The sequence below is a fragment of the Colossoma macropomum genome, unplaced genomic scaffold (assembly GCF_904425465.1).
Source record: "Colossoma macropomum unplaced genomic scaffold, Colossoma_macropomum, whole genome shotgun sequence".
NCBI classification, from domain to species: Eukaryota; Metazoa; Chordata; class Actinopteri; order Characiformes; family Serrasalmidae; genus Colossoma; species Colossoma macropomum.
This window is the reverse complement of record NW_023494944.1, coordinates 57,850-85,201: the sequence shown is the minus strand read 5'-3', so window position 1 is coordinate 85,201 and position 27,352 is coordinate 57,850. Positions and strand designations below refer to the sequence as shown.

Sequence of the window (27,352 nt, the reverse complement as noted above, 5' to 3'; positions counted from 1 at the left end):
TCTACTCTTTCCGCTGCAGCTCCGTTTATACATGCAGGACGGTAGCTCCTCTCCTGCTTCTTGCTGTAGTCCACTATTGGCTGCTTAGTCTTGCTGATGTTAAGGAGGAGATTATTATCCTGATACCAGTTCTCCAGGTGCTTAATCTCCTCCAGGTAGGCCCTCTCATCATTGTCAGAGATCAGACCTACTACAACAGTGTCATCAGCGAACTTCACAATGGTGGTAGAGCTGGAAGTGGCCACGCAGTCATATGTGCACCCTGAATACAACAGGGGGCTCAGGACACAGCCCGGACAGTTTTGTTCATACTCAGTTCAGGGAATTATTTATTTGAGATTTTTTTTAACTTAAACCATTTAAGGCAATCAGTTTGCTCAAACCATTTGAGTTGACTTATCTTTTTTTTTTTTTAACAGCGTACAGCGCATCCTTAACATCGAATAAGTTCAATAGCGTAATCTCCGCCGCAACCCGCTGTGATGCAGTACCAGCATGTGACCGCAAGATGTCGCTCATGTTGCACGGAGTGAGACCGTTAGATCTGGCCATATTGTGTGACTTGAGAAATGCGCATGTGTGCTGTTACTTATTTTACAGGAATCGGGACGCAAAGGCCAGAAAACACTGATCCATGTAAAAGTGTAAATGAAAATAATAGTCTAGAATATTTCACTTATTTGTTGATTTTGGTTTTGTGCATGCTGGGGTAGCAGGTTAGCCCTTCTCTTTAGGTGTGACTGGAATGACAGGTGTTTCTGGGTGGAGGACTTGACCTGATTTCACTTTTAAGTCCATTTCGTCCTCTAACCTGAAATGGCGTCGAGTAACGGTAAGCATCCAGTTACTATAATAATCCGATTTAAAATGGGTGTAGATCATCCTGTAGTGTGTACAGCTTGAATTCATATTTAACTGGATTCCCAGGTTACTAATTTACCTGTTTAAATGTGTTAAATTGATATAGAAAGTTAGTGATGCTACAGGTCCTGTTCACAGAGTAAACCCTTGTTCTTCTGTAGGCCGGCTGAGACACGTATCTAAACCGTCTGACTGTACTGTACATTACTGACTGTAATCTAGTTTGACTATTAGGCTAAAAAAAGAAAAGATACATGCAAGTACAGTCAAAGTTTGCTATTACCTCTGAAAGTTAAAATGGCGTTAATGTGTAGTGAACACTTTAACTCTTTCTGACCCACATTATTTAATGCACTGGAACAGTTATTCTCAGTGATTGTCACTTCAGTACAACTGATTAGCAGAATGTTAGATAATAATAGTTATTAATAGAATTTGTACAGTAAAAAAGTTTGGACACCCCCAGTCAAATTATGCGTTTGGTTGATTTTCTAAGTGAAAATAAGTTAACAAATCCTCTACAGAGAACACATTCAACTAAGGGATTTTTCTGCAAATTTTAGCCCAATGTACCCAAAAAATACTACATGAAATACGCTTCTGCTCAGTTCACATTTTATTTTTTACAATATGTTAAAATTCAGCAAAAAACAGTAATTGTGTATTAAAATGTGCCAGAGTGTGTCCTCTGTAGAGGATGTGTTGAATTTTGTGTTGAAGACTACTGAAATCTTGCTCTAATACTTAAACACTGCCTTAAATCATAGGTGATCTAAATTTGCTCTACAATATAAGGTTGACAGTAATGATAATTTCTATTATACAACAGTTCCTTGTATATACAACATTATTCAACTCTGATTGATTGAGAAGCATTCAAAATAACTGTATCATTCCACTGAGCATTTGCTGCTAACCACTCACTTTACGCTGCAGGTAACTTGTTACAGTAAATAATGTTTCATCAGTTCAAAAAAAAAAATTACTTCATGTGGTAACAAGTAAATTACCTCATTAAAAATACTTTGAAGGAGCCATTGTTTAAATCAAAATATTTATTTGAATAAAACCAGGTAAATCACACAGCAGAAAATAACGTACAACTTATGCTTGTGGCACAGCTCCATCACGGCCTCAGAGGAGGGGAAGTCTAACCTTCATACCTCCTGACAGTAAGTTACACTGCATTTATACTCTCTGGAATTGAGACTGCATATGTATGTAAGGCTTTGTCCCCCTCCTGATTTTTTTTTATTTATTTATTTAATTTTTGTTCTTCTATTGCACACTTGTTACATTTAATTATTTCAGATCTTCAAACAAAATTAAATATAAGGCAAGGACAAAATGAATACATAGCACAAAGTAATGTTTAAATGTTTATTTTGTTTATTGAAGGAAAAATGTTAACACCAACTGGCCCTGTGTAAACAAATAATTGCCCCTTTAGTTATTCAGTTAACCAAATTTGCATCAATAATTGGCATCAATTGAACTAGACACACCCAGGCCTGATTAGTACCAACACGGTTGAATCAAAACATGACTTAAATAGAACCTTTCCAGCAACATGAAGCTGGCTAAAAATTCTGAACAAGCAGCACAGTATACCGTCAATAAAATTCATTCCAGAAGAGATGAGAAAGTAAGTTATTGAAAGGGTTACAAAGCCATTTCTAAGCGAACCACATTGAGAACCATTATATATACGTCATATATATACATACACACACACAAGTACAAATAAATCTATTATTTAAAATATATTTGATAAATACATTTGGGATACGTTTTCATACATAAATATTTAAAATATATTTGATAAATACATTTGGGATACATTTTTTCCATATAGGTAATATAGGTATATCCATTTGTATCATCTGTGTGCTAAGTCTTCTGAAAACACCCAGGCCAATTTATTTTAATGTTCTAAATTACATAGCTTTTGGTCTGGGGTGTTTAATTATTACTCAGTTGACAATCAATGCAATGATTCAATGAAATCATTCAAACTCTGTATTTCATTGAAAATACTACAAAGACAACATATCAAATGTTGAAACTGAGAAATTTGATTGTTTTTTGAAAAATATTTGCCCATTTTGAATTTGGTGCCAACAAAAAAAGTTGGGACGGGGGCAACAAAAGGCTGGTAAAGTTGTGTAATGCTAAAAAAAACAAAAACCACCTGGTGGTTGATCGACGAGAGGTCATTAACATGATTGGGTATGAAAGAGCATCCCAGAGAGGCTGAGTCTTTCAGAAGTAAAGATGACAAGGGGTTCACCACTCTGTAAAAGACTGCACGATCAAATAGTGCAACAATTCAAGAATAACGTTTCTCAACATAAAATAGCAAAGAACTTTTGCTTTTCATCATCTATGGTACATAATATCATTAAAAGATTCAGATCTGGAGAAATCTCTTTATGTAATGAACAAATCCAAAAACCAGTACTTGCTGGCCGTGATCTTTGGGCCCTCAGATGGCACTGCATTAAAAACAGACGTGATTCTATAGAGGAAATCACTGCATGGGCTCGGAAACACTTCTGAAAATCGTTGTCTGTGAAAACAGTTTGTTGCTGCATCCACAAATGCTAATTACAACTCTAAAACACAAAGAAGAAACTGTATATAAACAGGATCCAGGAATGCTGCCACCTTCTCTGGGCCCGAGCTCATTTAAAATGGACTAAGGCGAAGTGGAAAAGTGTCCTGTGGTCGGACGAACCAACATGTGAAATTCTTTTTGAAATCATGGACACTGTGTCCTCCAGGCTAAAGACCACCCAGCTTGTTATCAGTGCACAGTTCAAAAGCCAGTATTCATGATGGTATAGGGGAGCATTAGTGCACATGGCATGGGTGATGTGCACATCTGCGAAGGCACCATTAACGCTGAATTATATATACATGTTTTGGCAACATATGCTGCCATCCAGACAACGTCTTTTTCAGGGAAGGCCTTGATTGTTTCAGCAAAGCAACGTCTGCATGTACTACAACACTATTACAACACTAAACTGGCCTGCCTGCAGTCCAGACCTGTCACCATGTGGTGCATTATGAAATTAAAAATACAACAAAGGAGAGCCCGAACTGTTGAACAGCTGAAATCCTATATCAAACAAGAATGAGACAACATTTAACTTTCTAAACAACAGCAGTGTCTCCTCAGCTCCTAAAGTTTTGGTAAAAGAAGAGGTGATGAAACACAGTGATAAACATACCCCTGTCCCAACTTTTTTGGAACGTGTTGTTGGCATCAAATTCAAAATGGGCAAATATTTTTCAAAAAACAGTAACATTTTTGTTTTCGTAGTACTGTCCTTTAAAAAACATGGTTTATATGATTTGCACATCATTACATCCTATTTCTATTTACATTCTGCATAGCATCCCAACTTTTTTGGAAATGGGGTTGTACAAATATCAAAAGTGAAAATCAGGGAAGAAATGGTATAAAATGCAAGAAAAATGTAGAATACATTTTATATATTTTACATACATATTTCTCAATTTCATAATGCAGTGAGGATTATGCTGCTGGGGAAAAACAGACAGGAGATCAGAAGAGTGAGAAACTTCATCCTGAGAAGAGACATGTTTGATGCTGAAGCTCCTCCTAGCTCAGTAGAGCAGCACAGTGAGAAAGCCAGAGAAAGAGTGGAAGGAAGAGACATCACACTCATCAACACACCTCAGCTGTTTGATATTGAACTCTCTGATCTGGAGCTGAGTGAGAGAGTGAAAGAGTGCATGACTCTTTGTGATCCTGGACCTCACGTTATAATGCTGGTCACACAGCCAGGAGACTTCACTGAGGCAGACAGAAACTGACTGAATCACATCTTCAGATATTTATCTGATGATGCCCTTAAATACACAATGGTGTTGACAACCCAAAATCCACAGTTAGGCACCAGTGTAGATCCAGGTGAAGACAGCGTCTCTGAGGAGATTATCATAGAAAGAATTAAGTGGTATTTTGACTTAACAAGTGAAAGCAATCATTCTGCTCTCTTGGAAATGATGGGGAAGATGATTGAGGAGAATGGAGGGGAACACTTTCAGTGGGAGGAATTTGTGATGGCTCCACTTGCAATAGAACAACAGCATCAAGAAACAGAAGCGCAGAAAAAACCTGAACAAATGGTGGGGAAAAATATTCCACAAAAAGACAGCAGACAGCAGAAGGAAACATGTAAGCACAGTTTTATGAAATTATTTTAAATTTACCAGATTATACAAAATAATTATAATAAACAAGATATAAGAATTTCACCAGTGTTACAGACACTGTTTGTGATAATTAGACTGCAACACTCATGATAACAGTGGTTTTGGTCACTGACATTAATATTCCAAAAATAGCAGGAAGATTTTGGAGTCTATTCCCTCATGGGGGAAAACAACATGAGAGTGAAGGTGAGTTACAGTGTATTATATTCTAATTTAAATGTTTCTCAACTCATATATAAGATCATGAATTAATGAAATGTAATTTTTTTATTACATGTATTGAATTTTTTTTAAATCTTTTTTTACATCTTATTATTTACATCTCAACATGATTCATGTTTTGTTGTGACTTATTTTCATGTACCTCTTTAGTGTAAATTTCTAAACCTGACAGGTTCCAGTTTGTTTCTCTTTCAGTGCCTCAGAGGTTGAACTTGGTGCTGTGTGGCAGTGATGGAGCTCTGAAGGCCTTCATATCAGATCTCATTCTGGGCCCAAATAAGTGCAGACCAGAGCCCAGCTCAGAGGCGTGAGGAGAGATGGAGTGGTATCTAAGCGCTCGATCACCCTGGTGGAGATGCCGGCTCTCTACAACACACCTCACTCAGAGGAGGAAGTGATGCAAGAGGCTCTCCGTTGTGTCTCTCTGTGTGATCCAGGAGTTCATGCGTTCCTCCTCATCATTCCTGCTGGTCCCCTCACTGATGAAGACAAAGGAGAAATGGAGGGGATCCAGAACATTTTCAGCTCTGAAGTCAACAATCATTTAATAGTTCTCTTTACAGCGCAGCAGGCTGATAGTACAGCTGAAAAAGATTTTATAGAACAAAGCACTGATATAAAGAACTTTCTTTCCATTTGTAACCACAAACATATATTAGTAGAAACAAAGACAGGGAAAAAAAACAAGCAAATGAGTGAAAAACTGTTAGATGAAATTGAAAAAAAGACAGAAACACAGCCATATTGTCTTTACATGTATGTGAAAGCTCAAGAGGAAAGAGTCAGATGTGAACTACAGGAATGGTATAAAGAAGAACTGAGCAAAAAAGAGAAGGAAGTCCAGGAGTTAAAGAGGAAGCTCCAGCCAGAAGGTAAGCACCTTTGAGTTTTTTCAGATCAACTCTTAAAGTATGAGAACAATGGATTTAACACATTTTAATGAATCATGACATTTAAAGCCCTTGTACCAAAACATGCAAAGTACTATACAAAAATCAGAGACCACATTTATATGTTTTTAATTTCCAATCAAAACAGTCTATTAAGTACAAGCTGAGGACACAGAGAGACTGCTTGAAAAAACAAACTACACTGCACATTAAAAACTAAACTTTTGTAGCAAACACATGCCTTTTTGGAGCATTAGACACAGCTTCCCAACTTTATGTAATTAAAAAAAAAAATATTTGAAGCCATCATTTCCCAGCCGCTGAGCTGGCACTTTATTTTCATGCGTTTGATATAGTATTGTTCTCTCAAACATCGGACAGTAAAGATACGCCTGCCTTTAACCTTAAGTTCTACAGGCATCTTATTTTCCAAATTAATAATCAAATCAGAGTTATTTTTTTTGGCATAATGAGAAGAAACGTCATAAAAGAGCACTTTACGTTTGTTTACCCTCGGCAGTTTTATGTCTTGTGACTGGGCAGTCACAAGCCTGTAGACCTACCGGTGTGGCTAGTGTTTCCATTAATGTGTGTGAAGAATGTTCTCCTGGTACACATTAGGACCCCTGATAACGACTGAAGACCTGAACATCTGATTGAAGAATGAAAAACCTACAAATAGTGTGTGAAAAGATATCCCTTACAGGCTCAGGTAGCATCTAGAAAGCCATATCATTGATCGCATCATTTCAGTTGAATGACTGAATTGCACCCCTGGTCAAATGATGTTTTGTTGATTTTCTAAGTGAAAATAAGTTACACATCCTCTACAGAGAACACACTTCTGTACATTTTAATACATTTATCATATTTAAAATGTTAAGCCCAGCAAATAAACAGAAACTGTGCACTAAAATTCGCAGAAAAATCTGCAGAGGACGTGTTACCTTATTGTCACTAAGAAAACAACAAAACATAATTTGACTGGGGGTGTTTAAACTTACGCATACGACTGTAAAAGCTTAATTTTTGCTGAAAGATTATATTTCAAAGATGGAACACTTCATTGTCTGATGTAAAAATGTAGACCCTTCAGAACAGCTGGGCATGGATTCTACACAATGCTGGATGTGCTGTGCAGGTATGTGGTGGCTGACTTCAAGGATCTGCCAGATACCACAGGGCACCTTCAGAGTTTTTGTAGAGTCCACGCCTCACCAGGACAGAACTTTTTTGCCAGCACACATTAGGGTGGTTGTCGTACTGTTTTGGCTCATTGGTCTGTGTGTGTGTGTGTGTGTGTGTGTGTGTATGTGTGTGTGTGTGACATGTCAAGGTCTGGCATGTCGTAGTCGGTAAGTGAACAGTCAGTTCTCATAATTGACGTGTTAGATGTGGGAGAATGGACATTGGACATAGCCAGTGCCACAATTTGGAATGTCCTGAAAACAGAAAGACACCACTGGTGTACCAACAACCAGACATTGAACAGGTCAGCCAAGGAAAACAACAGCAGTTGATGACAGAAACACTGCAAGAGCTATAAAGAAAAACCCTAGTCAGCAATGTCACAGTCAGTGACATCACCAACACCCACCCGCAGGGTTGAAAGTATCACAATCCACTTGTCAAAGAAGACCTTGAGAGCAGAAAGACAGAAACCATAGCAAAAAATGCAAACCACTCATCAGCAGTATGAATCAGAAGGGTAAATATGAATTCACAAAGAAATACAGAGATGAGACACAAAAATGCTGGAACAGAATTTTATGGACTGATGGCACCAAGATTAACCTCTACCAAACTGATATGAAGGATCTCCTGATGAGCCAAAACATACAAGCTAATCAGTCAAGCATGGTAGAGGTAGTGTCACAGCTTGGTCTTGCATGGCTGCTTCTGAAACAGGCTCTAATCTTTACTGATGATGTAACTTATGATGGTAGCAGAAGAAAGAATCAAGATGTCCAAGAAACATTTTGTCTAACAATATACAGAGAAATGCATCCAATCTAATCAGGAGGAACTTCATCATGCAGCCAGAAAATGACCCAACACATTGCCAACACAATGAAGGACTTCATCAGGGGGGATTAGTGGATAGTTTTCGACTGTCCAAGTCAATCACCAAACCTTAACCCATCAGAGCATGAATTTCACCTCCTGAAGAAGAGACTGAAGGGAGAAATCCCCAATACAAACAACTGAAATAAGATGCATAAAAAGCCTGGAAAAGCATCACAAATAACAAATGCAACAGTTTGGTGATGTCAGTAGGTCGCAGGCTTGTTACATTTATTATAACCAAATATCGTGTTATTTAAGACAGTCTGTTCCTATAATTTTTGCTTACCTAACAATGAGGTGGTCTGCCACTAATGGTGCCATGTTCTAAGTTGTTTAACACATCTAGATGTAAATATGAGAAAATAAATGCTAAAATTCAGATGTCTCATATTCATCTTTTGATGTTAATCCCAAATGGATTTGCAATTCATATGAAATTCATATGGCACTCATATGGAGTTGGTCTCCCCTTTGCAGCCATAACAGCTTCCACTCCTCTGGGAAGCGTTCTATAGGATTTCGGAGTGTGTCTGTGGGAATTTTTGCCCATTTATCCAGAAGAGCATTTGTGAGGTCAGACACTGATGTTGGATGAGAGGGCCTGGCACACAATCTCCATCCTAGCTCATCCTAAAGGTGTTTGATGGGGTTGAGGTCAGGATTCTGTGAGGGCCAGTCAAGTTTGTCCACACCAAACTCACCCAGCTATTTATGGACTTTATGGACCTTGCTTTGTGCAATGGGGCTGAGTCATGCTGGAACAGAAAAGGTTCTTCCCCAAACAGTTCTCAAAGTTAAAAGCATACAATTGTCCAAAATGTCTTGTGATGCTGAAGCTTTAAGATTTCCCTTCGATAGAACTAAGGATCCTAGGCCAACCCCTGAAAACAACCCCATATCATTATCCCTCCTCCACCAAACTTTACAGCTGGCACATTGCAGTCGGACAGGTAACGTTCTCCTGGCATTCGCCAAACCCAGACTCGCCCATCAGACTGACAGACAGAGAAGCGTGATCATCACTCCACAGAATACATATCCACTGCTCCAGAGTCCAGTGAGCTTTACACGCCTCCCCCCGATGCTTGGCATTGTGCATTTCAATCTTAGGCTTGTGTGTAGCTGTTTGCCCATGGAAACCCATTTCATGAAGCTCCTAAAGCTCAGTTCTTTTGCTGATGTTGCTTCCAGAGGCAATTTGGAACTGATTACTGAGTGATTCTAGGCACTGTGCGCTTCAGCACTTGATGGCCCCATTCTGTGAGTTTGCACAGTCTAGCGCTTCACGGCTACGCTGTCGTTACTCCTAGATGCTTCCATTTCACAGTAATAGCACTTACAGTTGTCAGCGGCAGATCTAGCAGGACTGACTTGACTGACACAAACTGACATCCTATGACAGTGCCCTGTTTAAAGTCACTGAGCTCATCAGTACGACCCATTCTATTGTTTCTATTGCCAGTGTTTGTCTATCGAGACTGCTAAGCTATGTGCTTAATTTCATCCAGCTGTTAGCAATGGGAGGGGGTGTCCCAATAATTTTGTCCATACTATATGTATATATGTGTGTGTGTGTGTAAGAGAGAGAGAGAGAGAGACAAAGAGAGAGCAAATAAAAATTGAGAGGTATCAGCAAATGAACAAAAATATGTATATAAAAGTAAAGTTATTCATTTTAGATGACACATTGTGATTATTGAGATTTGATCTAACCAAGGCATTGCAAAATAATGTGTAACTTTTACTAATGTCATTTTTAGGTGAAGGTGAAGATGAACCACAGGTTTCCAGCTGCTTAAGGGTGGTACTGATTGGAAAAACAGGAAGTGGAAAAAGTGCAACAGGAAACACCATCCTGGGAAGAGATGAGTTTATAACTGAAGCCAGTATGAATTCTGTGACAAAGGTTTGCCAGAAAGGAGTTGGTGAGGTTGAGGGAAGGTCAGTTGCTGTTGTTGATACTCCAGGCCTCTTTGACACCACACTGTCAAATGAAGAAGTACAGCAAGAAATTGTGAAGTGCATCTCACTCTCAGCACCCGGACCCCATGCTTTCATCATTGTGCTGAGTGTGGGAAGAATCACTAAAGAAGAATTAGAGACTTTAGATCTGATAAAAATGATCTTTGGTCCAAAGGCTGCGATGTTCAGCATAGTGCTGTTTACTAGAGGAGATGACCTGGGAAATCAGACGATAAACCAGTACATAGAGAAAAGCACAGTTGAACAAGTCAAGAAGCTGCTCAGAGACTGTGGAAGTAGATTTATAGTGTTCAATAACAGAGAACGAAATGACCGCACTCAAGTTTCTGATCTTTTGAGAGAGATAGAAATGATAGTTCATTCAAACACAAGTCAGTACTTTACAAACAGCATGCTCGAAGAGGCAGAAATGTCCATCAAAAAGAAAATTGAAGAAATTCTGAAAGAGAAAGAGCGAGAGATTGAAGCTGAAAAGGAGAAACTGAAGAGCAATTACAGCAGGGAAATGGAAGAGATGAAGAAAAGACTAGAAGAAGAAAAACAAAAGGCTGATGAAGAAAAGCTCCAAATGCAGAGGAAGTTCAGAGAAAAGATGGAAACCCTCAAACAAGAATTTGAAGAAAAAGATGAACAAGAGAAAAAGAAACGGGAGACGGAGGACAAGGTGAGGTTAGAAGAAGAAAAAATACAAATGACGAAATGGCAAAACAGAATTAATGAGCTGGAAAGAGACAATAAAAAGCAGAGAGCTAAATTTGAAAAACAGTTAAGAGACAGAGAGGAGGAGGATAAAAAGAAAGAAGAGAGATACAAACAAGAAAAAGAAATTCTCAGAAATGAGCAAAAGCGTGTCATGGAGGAGCTGAGAATGAGACAGGAAGAAGAGCGTAAAAGGAAAGATCTGGAAGAGAACAAAAAAAGACAAGAGGAAGAGAATGAGAGGCACAACTGGGAGAGGAAAATAAAAGAGGCTGAATATGAGAAAAAGGAGACGCAAGAGGACCTAAAGCGTAGACAGAGAGAATGGGAAGAAGAACAGAAAAGAGAGATGAAAAGACGGGAGGAAGAGGACCGGCTAAGAAAACAGAGACACGCAGAAGAGCTAAGAGCAAAACAAGAAGAACAAGACAGATTGAGAGAGGAATTTGAAAGGAAGATGGAAGAAGAAAGACATCAGAGAGAGAAGGAGAAACGACAATGGAGGAAAGTGGAGAGAAAAGAGAGTGAGAGAAAAGAGAGAGAGTATGAGGAAAAGAAACGTGCAATGGAAGCACAAATGAAAGAGCAGTATGAGCAGCTGGAGAAAATGAGAACGGAAGAGTGGGAGAGAAGAAGACGTGAGGATGATGAAAGAAGAGAAGAAGAGAGACAAAGATATCAGAAACTTAGAGAGGAGATGGAGAGAGAACGGCAAAAGGAGATTAAGAGGAGAGAGAGAGAAGGCACAGCAAGAAGAGAGAGAGAGGAGAAGGAACGTGAGGAAATGAAAAAGAACTATGATCAGAAAATGGAAGAGATGAAAAATAAATATGAAGATGAAGCCAGAAAGCAGGCTGAGCAGCTCAACGAGTTCAATGATAAAAAAGTTCAACACTTCCGAGAGCTGATTAAAGACCATCAGAAACAGTATGGACTTCTGGAGAATCTGTTTAAAAGCACCAAGGCTGAAAATACAGATGAAATTAAGAAACTACAGGAAGAACTTAACAAAAAGTCATTGTGGTCAAAGTGTGTCTTTCTTTGAGACTCAATGTAAAACATGATCATGATGATGATACTTCTTAAAAGGCAGTAAATTGTTTATAAAATTCCTTCCACTATTTTATTACTTCATCTGTACTTTGGCTGTGTCTGAGTAAGATGATTTAATGTCACTAATGTTGTCAATGATTTAATGGTACTAAGCTTGCTGTTTAGTTTAAATAACTTTTTAGCTCATTTAGGGTTATTAGCATTATGGGTATGTGTGTATCTCCTCATTGTATGATCACAGTCCTTTAGTAAAGAAGCAATGGATTTATTGTAAATGTTGCCTGTGTTTTACTCAAACACACTTTTATAATACTCAACTCCACAACCGGTGCCTTCTGAACTATTACTTCAGGTGTGTCAAACGCAGGGCCTTCCAGGCCACAGCCCTGCAGTGATACTCTGAATTCACTTCATGATGGCAGGAGCTTAATTTGGTTTAACATCTTTGTATCTAGGTCTCTCATCCAAACTGTTGAGTCATTTTAACTACGTAAAAAATATACACCGATCAGGCATAACATTATGACCACCTCCTTGTTTCTACGCTCATTGTCCATTTTATCAGCTCCACTTACTATATAGGTGCACTTTGTAGTTCTACAATTACAGACTATAGTCCATCTGTTTCTCTGCATACTTTGTTAGCCCCCTTTTACCCTGTTCTTCAGTGGTCAGGACCCCCATGGACCACCACAGAGCAGGTACTATTTGGGTGGTGGATCATTCTCAGCACTGCAGTAACACTGACGTGGTGGTGTGTTAGTGTGTGTTGTGCTGGTACGAGTGGATCAGACACAGCAGTGCTGCTGGAGTTTTTAAACACTGTCCACTCACTGTCCACTCTATTGGACACTCCTACCTTGTCAGTCCACCTTGTAGATGTAAAGTCAGAGACGATAGCTCATCTGCTGCTGCAGTTTGTGTTGGTCATCCTGTAGTCCTTCATCAGTGGTCACAGGACACAGCCCACAGGACGCTGTTGGCTGGATATTTTTGGTTGGTGGACTATTCTCAGTCCAGCAGTGACACTGAGGTGTTTAAAAACTCCAGCAGCACTGCTGTGTCTGATCCACTCAGACCAGCGCAACACACACTAACACACCACCACCACGTTAGTGTTACTGCAGTGCTGAGAATGATCCACCACCCAAATAGTACCTGCTCTGTGAGGGTCCATGGGGGTCCTGACCACTGAAGAACAGGGTAAAAGGGGGCTAACAAAGTATGCAGAGAAACAGATGGACTACAGTCTGTAATTGTAGAACTACAAAGTGCACCTATATAGTAAGAGGAGCTGATAAAATGGACAATGAGCGCAGAAACAAGGAGGTGGTCATAATGTTATGCCTGATCAGTGTATATTTTTTACATATCGGTGTATATTTTTAACATTAATTAATTAGTTTACAAAAGCTGTTTAGATCTGATATTGCATCTGTCTTGGGTGATCCCATCATAAGTGGACAGCACTGAGTACATTTCTCTAGAACAAAGCATTTCACACCAAACCACGGGAATGAAAGGGAATGTACTATCATGAACATATCAGAGGTAATTTAGTTGCAGATGTAGTGCAGATGGATTGGAGAAGAGTGCTGCGAGAGAAAAAGAGAAAGGGAATGTGGAGGCTCACCATTAGCCACACGCTTCACTCTGACATTGACACCCCCCAAATGTCCTGTGGGCTCTTTATGCAGGCAGAGAAAATAAATGCCCTTCTACATGAAGCTGATGTCTTGGTATCATCACTTCAATCATTGTACTCTACACAACACAGACGTAAACCTGTTACAATTTGGTTTGAAAATTTTATCATCATAGTCTATTACAGTACACCAGTTACCATGGTCAAAGTGCATGAAACTGGACACTGGATGTTTAAATGATATGCTGGCCACCAAACTGGAAATGTCCCCAGTATTCATTTCAGAAGTCTGGTCACCTTACCTTACTATAAATGCACTATTCCCTGGATTAGTGAATAAAATGCAACTGGTGCAAAACACAAAAGCCAAAACTTTCTTTTTTAACCGCTGCATTTTACTGCACATTTAAAGTCAAACTTATGAATCACCTGAAGTCTGAAAGTCAAAAAATCAATCTGGCAGAAATCTTCTTTTGAGACCCCTCCATCAACAGTAATTATAATATATAAATAGAAGTCGTTCTAAAAACCTCTGACTGCCGATCATGTGTGTTTTGTCTGCTAAAAGGCTGTACTGGATCATCAGCTTCTGTGTTGGAGTGTCGTGCTGGACTTTGATGTCTGTAGTTTGTAGACGCTCCCTAATCAGCTCTCAGTGGGTTTAGGGGCTCATAGAAATCAACATGTACCATGTGTTTAAAATGCATTTTCACACAAAAACTAAGAGTGGGCTGTTCGCCTTTGCTCTCTTTTCATGTTTCAGACTGCTTGTATAAACCTGTCAGGTTAAGGTTATCAAAAGTTTGATTTATAGCCAGGACGGTCACTAGAGGTTCAATGATAGGGGGCCTCAGCCTGTACTGGGGGTCTGGCGGCATGGTCCCCAAAGAGAATTTCTTTTTAATGGACCCCAAATTGTTTATAATGCACATTCAGAGTAGCAACAGGCAGAAAATGTCAAGTACATCAGCCGTGATAAGTATATAAAAACTGGTTATTTGGTCTGGTCACGTAGGCCCAGAGTAGATCTGTCTCTGTGTAGTTTGTCTTAAACTCAGAGCTAATATAACAAACACTTTATCCATCCATTACAACAGGCACAGATGGAGTAAAGGTGCTAAAGTCCAGCAGTGTTATCTCCTCTCTCTTAGATCAGCTGCAAGGTAAGAATGATGTTATCCAAACACACACAGATTATAGATCAGTTGAGTCTCAGTTGGATCAGAAAGAGTGGTTTTGCTCTGCAGGCATGTTTAATAAGCTGGGTGACAGAATTTCACAGTAATGGTGGCAAATATTATGTTTTCTCAGTCAAAATTGATTCAGTATTAATTTTAATTGAAAGCTTCTACAACCCGCCCTCACTTTCTTCTTGCTTACTAACCTCCATCAGATCTGCTCCCTCAGCTCTGTCAGTCCTTCAGCCTCTTTCTCTCCCTCTCTGCCTGTGTTTAGTAAAACATTTATGTTATTAAACTCAGATTTACAACAGCTCAAGGAAATAACGATCAATTTAATGTTTATAGTTTTAACTGGTAAAAATCTCATCTGACTGACCTTCAGCGGAGCTGCTGTGTCTTAATTTCCATCTAAAGATTGAGGGAATTGAGGGATATAAAACTGTTATTTTATCACACAAAGCAATTTTCCACCTTAAATGCTGCAGCAGTTTTATTCTGGCGCCTCGCAGCGGAAAAAACTCCAACGAGAATCTGGCGAGTAGGATGAAACTTCAGCCTCGTCCTTTTCCCTGACTTTAGCTGTAAACAACAACGTACTGCAGATATTGGTGAGATTCTTTCCAAAGACTGAGGAGAAACACAGAAAACAAATAATATAAAGAGCTGTCAATAATTTTATTCCTGCCCCTCTTCTTCTTTCACTCTCTCACTCTCACTATGATGTGGTGAAACTAGTGGGCTTGTGAGCTAGCTAAGTTAGCTAATGCTAGTGTTAGCCTAGCATCATTTTTACCTCAGTTAAACCCAAAGGGGGTCAAACTGTAGAATTTTACAGAGCAACAAACGAGAATAAAGAGTTTCCAGCTCGCTGCTGTCGAATCAGGTGGTGTGGAAAATCAGAATAAAATAAAAATACTTACTAAATTTCTGAATAAAACACCGTGAACTAAGGAAATAAGGAATTCAAGCCTTATTGACCTTATTAAAATGATGATTATTATTATTTATTTTTTTTCACATTTTTTGACAAACTATCCCTTTAAGCCCCCTGTAAAGGTGTAAGGTGGTGGGGACAGAGAGCAGTTTGGCTGTACACATTTCCAAACACTGACCCTGCTCTAAGGAACTCCTCACTGACTATAGTCTTCAGCGGCACACAGATGCGAGGTGGAAGCTTCCGGAAAAGTCGCTGGGACAGTTGACTGGAGAGCTGCAGAGGGAGAAACAGTGAGAGTGAATACGTAAAGAAATGAAAATCAACTGGACTTTGATGGAAGGGAGTGGGAAATTAGAGCATAACATCCCAAAGCTATTTCCATCTCTACCAGACAGTCTAAACAAATTAATCTTCCGTAAAATATGCTTTTTTATTGATACTGAAATCTCAAAATTTAAATCAAGCTGCATATTAACTTTATTAACTAAAATAACTATATTAACGTGCTTTAATGGGGTTTTATTAGACTAGATACCCAGTGAGCCAAGAAATATGGCTATGAAATTGCTGAAATTTCATTTAAAGTGGTATTCCTGTCTAAAACTGGCATTTGTTATGAGTCCTGTTCTGAAATGTTCTGAAGTGCAGCACTGTATCCCTCACTTGTTTGACACAATTCACAATTGTGCATGCTTTTTATGTTTTCATTCTTTGTCTCTTACTACAATACTATGTTTACATCTCAGTGACTGATTTATGCAGAACTTTTTAAAAATAGGTGGAGTTCCCCTTTAAAATGCTTATCAATAAAATCTTACATTCAGGCTCATGGTGGCCAAATCTCACTCACTGTCCTAGTCATTTTTAGTAACACTATTAATGACAGTGGTTTATGTAAAAAGCCTCTGTATAAAAGTTGGACAAAATAAAAGCAGTTTAGTTTAGAAAATTAAAGACATTAAAGGGGAATTCCACCAATTTACAAAAATTCTAAATCATTCAGTCTTTGAAATGGAAGCAAAGTCATTCAGAGTGGTTTGGTGTGAATGGTTCACTGTAGAGAAGCTTACAGCCTTTACAGTGGTGGTGATAGGAACCAGGGGTCACAATGACCACAACACATATATAGCCATTTTATTTACTATGGAAAACCACCAGTGAATCTACACAAGTCTTCTGAGTTTATATATGTAATGTTGATGATTGTAAAACAAAAATGTAAGTTTTCTTTGGGGACTATTCTGCCTCACAACGCCCCACGTATATCCCTCCGCCATGAATAAATAAAAAATAAAGGGATTAAGATACATTTTAAGCTAAAAGCTTTCCACAAAGCTGACATGAGGCAGCGTATATCTTACCTATTCATGTGATATCTTTCTGTGATGGAGCTTTTAGAGGCATTAAAACTCTTCAGACGTCTGGTTCCTATCACCACCACTGTGAACCATTCTGATTCTGTAGTTTTTCTGGAACGGAGAATTTCACACCAAACCACTCTGAATGACTGTTTATATCTCAATCGTTTTTTGAAAATTCGGCGGAGTTCCCCTTTAGGTCTCTCTCTTGACCGCGAGATGTCGCCCATGTTGCACAGCGTGAGACCCTCAGATAGAATAAAGTGTGACCTGAAAAATCCGCGTACATGCTGTAACTGAGAAACTTCCTGATGTGAAGGTACTTTCAGTTCGTCCACTCACCTAAAATGGCGTCGAGTAACGGTAAGCGTTTATTTACTGTACTAATCCGAATTAAAACACGTGTAGGTCACATCATGCTGCATTTACAACGTTTATACAGTTAAACTGTTATTTAACTGAATTCCCAGTTAACTGTTTAAATGTGTCAGCCCTCCTGTCTTCATCCTTGGTGCCAGATTCACCCCAGCAAATTAAACCTCCAGACAATGTCTGTTGTTTATGCCTCAGGGACTTTGTTTCTTTGCAAAAAAATGGTGTCAATCATTTATTTAGAGACGTTAAACTGCGAATGGAGTCCCACTGACCCCAAAGATAATAGGAGGGCTAATGTATAAAGTATGAGAAGCCACAGGCCCTGTTCATAGAGTATACAGGAAACCCTCATTCCTCTGTAGGCATTAACCGTTATTCTCATTCATTACCATGTCAGTCGGCTACAACTGATTAGGAGAATGTTAGATAACAGAGTTATTTATAGAATGTATACAGTAAAGAAGTTCAGACACCCCCCTGGTCTAATTCTAGTGAAAATTAAACACATCCTCCACAGAGAACACAAATATGAGATTTTTCTGCCAAGTTTAGTTTGACAAGCTGGAGAAAATACAATATAAAATGTACTGGACACATTTTATGTTTAGTATTTTTCCCCAATATGTTAAATTTTGTAAATAAACAGTAATTGTGCTTTAAAATCTACAGAAATGTGTTCTGTGTAGAGGATGTGTTCATACATATGATTTTATACAGAGCAAGTACAAGGGAGAAGAGAATGTCTAACACAGCGTAATGTGGAAACTTGATAGACTACAGAAATCTCACACCAATACTAGAACCTCGCACTAAATCACAGTTGATCTGAATTTGCTCTGCTATCTGAGGTTGATGGTAATAATGCTTTCTGTTAAAACAGTTCTACAAGTGTCGGACGGCACGCTCAGATTGAGAAGTGTTCAAAATAATTCATTATTTTCATAAATAAATCATAAAAATACTTCACATCATACACAAATTAATTAAAAATTAACTATGAATGAACCTTTGTTTCAATCCAAATATTTATTTATACTTGTTACCATATAAGAACCCTGCTGAAAAAAAAAAACAGAAACCATCAAGGTTTCTGTTCCTGATTTTGTAAAGTTTTTTGGCTTTTTTTAAAGGGTTGATATCACAGTGTAAAGGAGCTTAATGGTTTAACAGGTGACCAATGACCAAGAAAACCTCGTATCTCCATTTTTGTTGTTTTTCAGTTTTTGACATAATTTGAAAATGCCTGTTGTCCTTTACATTGTATGTAAACTTCGTGATGGATGGACTAAAGGAAACGGCCCAAAATGGCTAGGAAAATGTCTGGTTCCATTGACTTACATTAAAAGTAAAGTATGTTTTTTCCCATCTCCTGTAAATTTACCATTTTGGAGATACAAGGTTTTGTTCCGACAGCAGCGATATGTAGTAATACAGTTTAATGTTGGATTATTTACTGTTTTGCATTTTGGAGTTTGTTTGAATGTGTTTATTTAGATAGATGCTGACCATTATTCTGTATTATGCTACATAAGCACAGCAGAAAATAACGTACAACTTATGCCTGGGCACAGATTCATCACAGCCTCAGAGAAGGGGAAGTCTACCCCTGCCTCCTGACAGTAAGTCATACTGCATTCATATTCTCTGGAATTGAGACTGCACTGCAGTGGAAAAGTGTTTGCCTAACTCCTGAAATTAATAGTATTATGGCAAAAAACTAGCCAGCTGAATGAAGTCAGTAGCACACAAATGGAGAAACTCAGAGGTGAAACTGCTGGAGAACACAGTAGATTTTTTTTCCTTACCTCATCTATCTGTACAACAGACAGGGGGCAGCAAACTGAAGCGTAGGTAAGGGTCACACTAACAAAACATGGAAGGAAGTATAACATGCTGAGAGTCACTCCTGACCAAGAAGTGCGATGAGTTGTGGTCCTGGTTGACAAATTTTTACAAAATTTGTAGTGGTGTAATGAGAGAACACTCCATAACCTGGATGTGTGCTTCCTTCCTCCCTTCCTTCCTTATTCAGTCATTTACTCATAACGAAAGGATGGGTTCAAATGAGGAGGAATGGATGGGTAAATGTTTGTGTTGTAAAATGACTTAAAACACTTTAAATATCATTTCAATGCCTTATGATGGAAAATACATTTTTCTCACTTTTTGAAGTTTGAAGCAACATGTAAACATTGTTAAAGTTTTAAAACTCACTAGAGATCAGAAGTCATTGTCATAATAATCAATACAGTAACATATTTTTAATGAATATATTTCTCAATTTCATAATGTAGTGAGGATTATGGTGCTGGGGAAGAACAGCCAGGAGAACAGAAGAGTGGGAAACTTCATCCTGAGAAGCAAAGCTTTTAATACTGAAGCTCCTCTTAGTTCAGTAGAGCAGCACAGTGAGAAAGCCAGAGAAAAAGCGGAAGGAAGAGACATCACACTCATCATCACAACTCAGCTGTTTGATACTGAACTCTCTGATGAGGAGCTGAGTGAGAGAGTGAAAGAGTGCATGACTCTTTGTGATCCTGGACCTCACGTTATCGTGCTGGTCATACAGCCAGGAGACTTCACTGAGGCAGACAGAAACCGACTGAATCACATCTTCAAATCTTTATCTGATGACGCCTTTAAATACACCATGGTACTGACAACACAGTCAGGCAGCAGTGTAGATCCAGAGGAAGAGAGCATCTCTGAGGAGAAGATTATAGAAAGGATTAAGTGGTATTTTGACCTTGAAAGTGAAAGCTGTCATTCTGCTCTTATGGAGAAGATGGAGAAGATGATTGAAGAGAATGGAGGGGAACACTTTCAGTGGGAGGAATTCATGATGGCTCCACTTGCAACAGAACAACAGCATCAAGAAACAGCAGCGCAGAAAAAACCTGAACAAACAGTGGGGAAAAATACTCCACAAAAAGACAGCAGACAGCAGAAGGAAACATGTAAGCACAGTTTTATGAAATTATTTTAAATTCACCACATTTATACAAAATAATTATAATAAACAAGATATTATAATTTCACCAGTGTTACAGTTTGTGATAATCAGACTGCAACACTCATGATAACAGTGGTTTTGGTCACTGACATTAATATTCCAAAAACAGCAGGAAGACCTTGGAGTCTATTCTCTCGTTTTGGAAAACAACATGACAGTGAGGGTGAGTTACAGTCAGTTATATTCTATATTAAATGTTTCTCAACTCATATATAAGCTTATGAATTAATTGAGTAAAATTTTTTATTTGTATTGAGTTTTTTATATCTTCAGTTTTTTTTACATCTTATTATATAATCTTAAAATGATTCATGTTTTGCTGTGACTTATTTTCATGTACCTCTTTAGTGTACATTTCTAAACCTGACAGGTTCCAGTTTGTTTCTCTTTCAGTGCCTCAGAGGTTGAACTTGGTGCTGTGTGGCAGTGATGGAGCACTGAAGGCCTCAGTATCAGATTTCATTCTGGGCCCAAGCCAGCGCAGTTCAGCACCCAGCTCAGAGTGCGTGAGGAGAGATGGAGCGGTGTCTAAGCGCTCGATCACCCTGGTGGAGATGCCGGCTCTCAACAACACACTTCACTCGGAGGAGGAAGTAATGCGAGAGGCTCTCCGCTGTTTTTCTCTGTGTGATCCAGGAGTCCATGCGTTCCTCCTCATCATTCCTGCTGATCCCCTCACTGATGAAGACAAAGGAGAAATGGAGAAGATCCAGAACATTTTCAGCTCCAGTGTCAACGATCATTTAATAGTTCTCTTTACAGCGCAGCAGGCTGACAGTATAGCTGAAAAATTTATAGAACACAACACTGACATAAAGAACTTTCTTTCTGTTTGTAAACATAAACATATATTAGTAGAAACGAAGAAGGGGAAAAAAAACAAGGAAACAAGTGAAAAACTGTTAGATGAAATTGAAAAAAAGACACAAACACAGCCATACTCTCTATACATGTATGTGAAAGCTCAAGAGGAAAGAGTCAGATGTGAACTACAGGAACAGTATAAAGAAGAGCTGAGCAAAAAGGAGAAAGAAATCCAGGAGTTAAAAAGGAAGTTCCAGCCAGAAGGTAAGCACTTCTTGTGTTTTCAGACCGATCCTTCAAGAGTAAATACACCCTAAGACCTTTTTTTTTCATTAACAGCTGAAATGCACTGCTCTGTAATAATAATATACGCCAGTCTTGCTTAAAATGTGAACACATCTTTCCAAACTAAAAATATCATTTTTATCATGGTCAGTTTCGCCTCTGCAGAGCCCCTCTGGTTCAACTCTGCTATAGGTGCGGACGAGGTGTCTTGGTATCGAAGTACGAAGACACCTCACACTATGCAAATCAGCCAAACAACGTTACCGCCCCCTGATAACGCCCTGCTTGTGCCACACTCAGAAATATGAAAGCGTAGGAGCCCAGAGTGAGGAGATAACCACACTCACACGCTGAGCTAAATACCCCCAGCACCACCAAACAAGGCTGCGATATGCCAGCTGTTTGTACCAACTATAAATAACCAATTAGTCTAAGCTTAGTTTGTAATAAAGATGTTGGACCGATTAAGTGAGGAGTCTTGCAAGTCTCCATAAAGCTGCTGGTGTTGCATCCGATTCATGTTTCCCTTCACAACTCAGACCCTCGCATGCCGCACTACCTTACTACCTTAGAGAACATGTGTTCTGTGCTTGTGAAAGAAAACGAAACCATTCGGGCGAAACCTGATGACCTCAAAAATTGGACACGAAGATATAACATCCGAGTCATCGGAATTCCCGAGCGCCTGGCTTCATCATTTCCAAACCAGGGAGTGGATATTCCAGCTGGCACGAGAGAAGGGGTGACTGTAGTTCCAAAGTAATCGGATCCGTATCTACCTGCGTTTTTGTGGCAATCAAACCTGCAAGGCCGGATTTGAGTACAGACTATATATATATATATATATAATATATATATATACATGTCTGTGTGTGTGTGTATAGAAGCTCCCCAGATGAGTCACCTTGCATGTTTACGGTGGTAGTAACTACAGGCTCCTGCAGATGTCGTTGCAGGATGATCAGGCTATAAATACCTGCAGGGTGTGTGATGGGATTCATAAGAGATTTAAAAGAGGTGGTGCAGTACAGCAAGTGTCTTGCTGGATGTGTGGAAAATGAGTCGCAAAGCAGATGTTAATAATTGGCAAAAGGGAGCGACTGCATTTGGCCAGCCAAAGGCCACAGTGAGAAGGTAGCTTATGCAGGTGTATTGAAGCGTATGGTCACACAGGTCGACCAGCAGTGGTGAAAATCACAGGCAACTCCTGTCAGAATTCACAGGCAACTCCTGTCAGAATTGTGACCAAAAGACAAAACTGACCATCAGGGACCGTCAGCGTGTTTCACAGCTCTAGATGTAAATATGAGGAAATAAAAGCTGAAATTCTAATCTGTCGTCTCTCATTCATCTTTTGATCTCAATCTCAGAACTTTTAGAGTAGACTGTTTTGAGAGAGAGGAAATGTAAAAAATGTAAAGATCTTAATTTTAAATGACAAATTGTAATTCTTGATCTGAATACTGATCTTACCAGCGCATTGCAAAATAATTACTTCTGCTAATGTCATTTTCAGGTAATGAAGATGAACCACAGGTTTCCAGCTGTTTAAGGGTGGTACTGATTGGAAAAACAGGAAATGGAAAGAGTGCGACAGGAAACACCATCCTGGGAAGAGATGTATTTAAAAGTGAAATGAGTTTGGGTTCTGTGACAAGGGTTTGCCAAAAAGGAGTTGGTGAGATTGAGGGAAAATCGGTTGCTGTTGTTGACACTCCAGGCCTCTTTGACACCAAACTATCAAATAAAGACACACAGCAAGAAATTGTGAAGTGCTTCTCACTGTTAGCACCCGGACCCCACGCTTTCATCATTGTGTTGAGTTTGGCAAGATTCACCAAAGACGAATTAGAGACTTTAGATCTGATAAAAATGACATTTGGTCCAAAGGCTGCAATGTTCACTATAGTGCTGTTCACTGGAGGAGATAAGCTGGGAAATAAGTCAATAGAACAAGTAATTGAGGAAAGTAACATTGAACAAATCAACAAGCTGCTCAGAGACTGTGGAAACAGATATATAGTATTTAATAACAACGAAAAAGAAAACCGCACCCAAGTTTCTGAACTTTTAGGACAGATAGAAATGATGATAAACTCAAACACGTCAAGTCAACACTTCACAAACAGCATGTTTGAAGAGGCAGAAATGTCCATCAAAAAGAGAATTGAAGAAATTCTGAAAGAGAAAGAGCGAGAGATCGAAGCTGAAAAGGAGAAACTGAAAAACAAATACAGCAAAGAAATGGAAGAGATGAAGAAAAGACAAGAGGAAGAAAAACAAAAGGCTGATGAAGAAAAACGCCAAATGGAGAGGAAGTTCAGAGAAAAGATGGAAACCCTCAAACAAGAGTTTAAAGAAAAAGATGAATTAGAGAAGAAGAAACGGGAGATGGAGGACAAGACGAGGTTAGAAGAAGAAAAAATACAAACAAAGAAATTGCAAAACAAAATTAAGAGGTTGGAAAAAGGTAATAAAAAGCAGAGAGCTGAATTTAAAAAACAGTTAAGTGACAGAGAAGAGGACGATAAAAAGAAAGAAGAGAGATACAAACAAGAAAAAGAAATTCTCAGGAATGAGCAAAAGCATGAAATGGAAGAGCTGAGAATGAGACAGGAGGAAGAGCGAAAAAGGAGAGATCTGGAAGAGGACAAAAGGAGACAAGAGGAAGAGAACGAGAGGCACATTTGGGAGAGGAAAATAAAAGAGGCTGAACACGAGAAAAAAGAGATACAAGAGGACCTAAAGCGTAGACAGAGCGAATGGGAAGAAGAAAAGAAAAGAGAGATGAAAAGACGGGAGGAAGAGGACCAGCTAAGAAAACAGAGACACGCAGAAGAGCTAAGAGCAAAACAAGAAGAACAAGACAGATTGAGAGAGGAATTTGAAAAGAAGATGGAAGAAGAAAGACGTCAGTGGGAGGATGAAAAACGACAATGGAGGGAAGCAGAGAGAAAAGAGAGTGAGCGAAAAGAAAGAGAGTATGAGGAAAAGAAACATGCAATGGAAGCACAATTAAAAGAACAGTCTGAGCAGAAGGAGAAAATGAGGAGGGAAGAGTGGGAGAGAAGAAGACGTGAGGACAATGAAAGAAGAGCAGAAGAGAGACAAAGATATCAGAAACTTAGAGAGGAGATGGAGAAAGAACGGCAAGAGGAGATTAGGAGGAGAGAGAGAGAAGACGCTGCAAGAAGAGAGAGAGAGGAGAAGGAATATGAGGAAATAAAAAAGAATTATGATCAGAAAATGGAAGAGATGAAAAATAAATATGAAGATGAAGCCAGAAAGCAGGCTGAGCAGTTCAACGAGTTCAATGATGAAAAAGAAAAACACTTCCAGGAGCTGATTAAAGAGCATCAGAAACAGTATGAACTTCTGGAGAATCTGTTTAAAAGCACCAAGGCTGAAAATACTGAGGAAATTAAGAAACTACAAGAAGAACTGGACAAACTAAATAATCAGTCGCAGTGTGCCATTCTTTGAGACTTGCTGTATAACATATTGAATAATAATACAACCCCAATGTGTAATGTGTAAAATGTAGTGATTTGCGAATCTCATAGTGTAAGGGTTCAGCCGGCCCCTCCTGCTGCCGGCAGAGGGCGACGGCGGCAGGGTGTCCAGCCTAGGCCGCCTGCTGCCAGCAGAGGGCAACGGCGGCAGGGTGTCCAGCCTGCGCCGCCAGCTGCCAGCAGAGGGCGACGCCAGCACAGGGCCATAACTTCAGGGAACTCCAATTCCCAGAAGTCCGCGGGCTGAAGAGGCCCAACGCGACACGCCTGCGGACTCCTCTACTTAAGGTCAAGGCAAACAGTGGTGTTTGTCACACCTTTGTAGAGGGGTGACTGGTACGGTACATAGTGTCAGAAAAGAAAAGAAAAAAAACTGCCCCAAAACTAAAAAGAAAAAGAAAAGAGGGCTGAGAAAAGAAATTGCCCCAAAACTAAAAAGAAAAGAAAAGAGGGCTGAGAAAAGAAATTGCCCCAAAACTAAAAAAAAAAAAGACGGCTGAGAAAAGAAACTGTCCCAAAGCTACTTAAAGGGGGGAAAAAAAACAAAAATAGAAGAGCTGTTTGCTCCACCAGGAGCAAACAACTGAAACAAAGTCTGCCTTCCCTTCGTTCTTGGAGTGGAAGTGTTTTTTTGTTTTCCTATTATCTGTCCTTTTGCCTTTCTAGTTCAGCCTTTGTTTGAGCACGCTGCTCTCAGCATCTCTTTTGTCTGCCGTTCGTCGTTTTCCCACCTTTTCTTTTCCCCCTTCCTTGAGGTGTTTTGCCTGTAGACACCTGCGCTCCTCAGTGGCGCAGTGGTAACGCCACGAAGCGCCGATCAGTACATCGCCGGTTCGAACCTGGCTTTGGGTAACCTCATATGCGTGTTTCAAACTCACAACCCAGTGCCACACTAAACCCATTTTTCCATTTTTCTCTGTTTCCATTTCTGCACTTGGGTCCACCTCCCCGCCGTCCCGTAACACACAGACCCATATTTTATTCACAATAAAACATAGAGCACATATCAGATGTTGAAAGTGAGACATTTTACCATTTCATGAAAAACATTAACTCATTTAGAACTTGATGGCAGCAACGCATCTCAAAAAAGTCGGGACAGGGCCGTGTCTACGATTGAGTAGCATAACCTCTTCCTTTAACAACAGTCTGTAAATGTCTGGGAAGTGAGGAGACCAGTTACTGGAGTTTTGGGAGAGGAATGTTGTCCCATTCCTGTCTGATGTAGGAATGTAGCTGCTCACAAATCCAGCTTGCTGGATTTTTCGTTTCATGATGCGCCAAATGTTTTGTATTGGTGAAAGGTCTGGACTGCAGGCCAGTTCAGCACCTGGACTCTTCTTCTTTGAAGCCATGCTGTTGTGATGGGTGCAGTATGTGGTTTAACATTGTGCTGCCGAAATATGCAAGACCTTCCCTGAAAGAGATGCTGTCTGGTTGGGAGCATGTTGCTGTTGTCGGAACAAAATCTCTAAAATGGTAACTTTACAGGAGAAGGAAAAAAAACACACTTTACTTTTAATGTAAGTCAATGGAACCAGACTTTTTCCAAGTGATTTTGAGGCGTTTTATTTTGGTCCATTCATCAAGAAATTTAAACACAATGTAAAGAGTAACAGGTATTTTCAGATTATGTCAAAAATGGAAAAACAACAAAAATGGAGATACGAGGTTTTGTTCCGACAACAACAATATGTTGTTCTAAAACCTCTATATACTGTTCAGCATTGATGGAGCCTTTGCAGATGTGTAAGTTGCCCATGCCATAGGCAATAATGCAACCCCACACCATCAGAGATGCAGGCTTTTCAACCGCGCTGATAACAAGCTGGAAGGTCCATCTCCTCTTGAGTCCGCAGGACACGGTATCCGTGGCTTCCAAAAAGAATTTCAAATTTTGACTCATCTGACCACAGAACAGTTTTCCATTTTGCCTCAGTCCATTTTAAATGAGCTTTTGTCCAGAGAAGACGGTGGCGTTTCTGGATCGTGTTGACATATGGCTTCTTCTTTACACGATACAGCTTTAACTTGCATTTGTGGATTGCACAGCAAACTGTGTTCACAGACAATGATTTCTGGAAGTGTTCCTGAGTCCATGCAGTGATTTCCAGTACAGCATCATGCCTGTTTTTAATGCAGTGCTGTCTGAGGGCCCGAAGATCACAAGCATCCAATAGTGACCGTCAGCCTTGTCCCTTGTGTACAGGGATTTCTCC

At 39.4% G+C, this 27,352-nt stretch overlaps 2 protein-coding genes across 2 annotated transcripts in view; both read left to right on the top strand.

Annotated features, from left to right (window-relative positions):
• The first annotated feature begins 585 nt into the window (after positions 1–585).
• On the top strand, positions 586–4,733 carry LOC118800620 (GTPase IMAP family member 3-like). The gene is made up of 3 exons (XM_036560887.1): positions 586–832; positions 1,983–2,033; positions 4,400–4,733. The coding sequence occupies exons 1-3, from the start codon at positions 817–819 to the stop codon at positions 4,705–4,707; spliced, it is 375 nt and encodes a 124-aa protein (XP_036416780.1). The 5' UTR covers positions 586–816; the 3' UTR covers positions 4,708–4,733.
• Positions 4,734–4,936: 203 nt separating this feature from the next.
• The window catches only part of LOC118800618, a 73,631-nt gene continuing 51,215 nt past the window's right edge, over positions 4,937–27,352 (top strand). The window contains exons 1-11 of the mRNA XM_036560885.1: positions 4,937–5,071; positions 5,242–5,295; positions 5,527–6,203; positions 10,049–11,999; positions 17,464–17,507; positions 19,091–19,138; positions 19,814–20,476; positions 20,642–20,695; positions 20,926–21,600; positions 23,138–25,092; positions 25,904–25,982. Of these exons, the coding sequence (XP_036416778.1) occupies positions 5,687–6,203; positions 10,049–11,999; positions 17,464–17,507; positions 19,091–19,138; positions 19,814–20,476; positions 20,642–20,695; positions 20,926–21,600; positions 23,138–25,092; positions 25,904–25,982 (5,986 nt within the window). The 5' untranslated portion in view covers positions 4,937–5,071; positions 5,242–5,295; positions 5,527–5,686. The remainder of the gene's footprint in view (positions 5,072–5,241; positions 5,296–5,526; positions 6,204–10,048; positions 12,000–17,463; positions 17,508–19,090; positions 19,139–19,813; positions 20,477–20,641; positions 20,696–20,925; positions 21,601–23,137; positions 25,093–25,903; positions 25,983–27,352) is intronic.

Bases quoted from the DNA above. Each gene is read 5' to 3' on its own strand.
- LOC118800620 (XM_036560887.1), top strand. The intron at 2,034-4,399 runs GTAAGTTACACT...TTCATAATGCAG, and splicing joins AACCTTCATACCTCCTGACA to TGAGGATTATGCTGCTGGGG.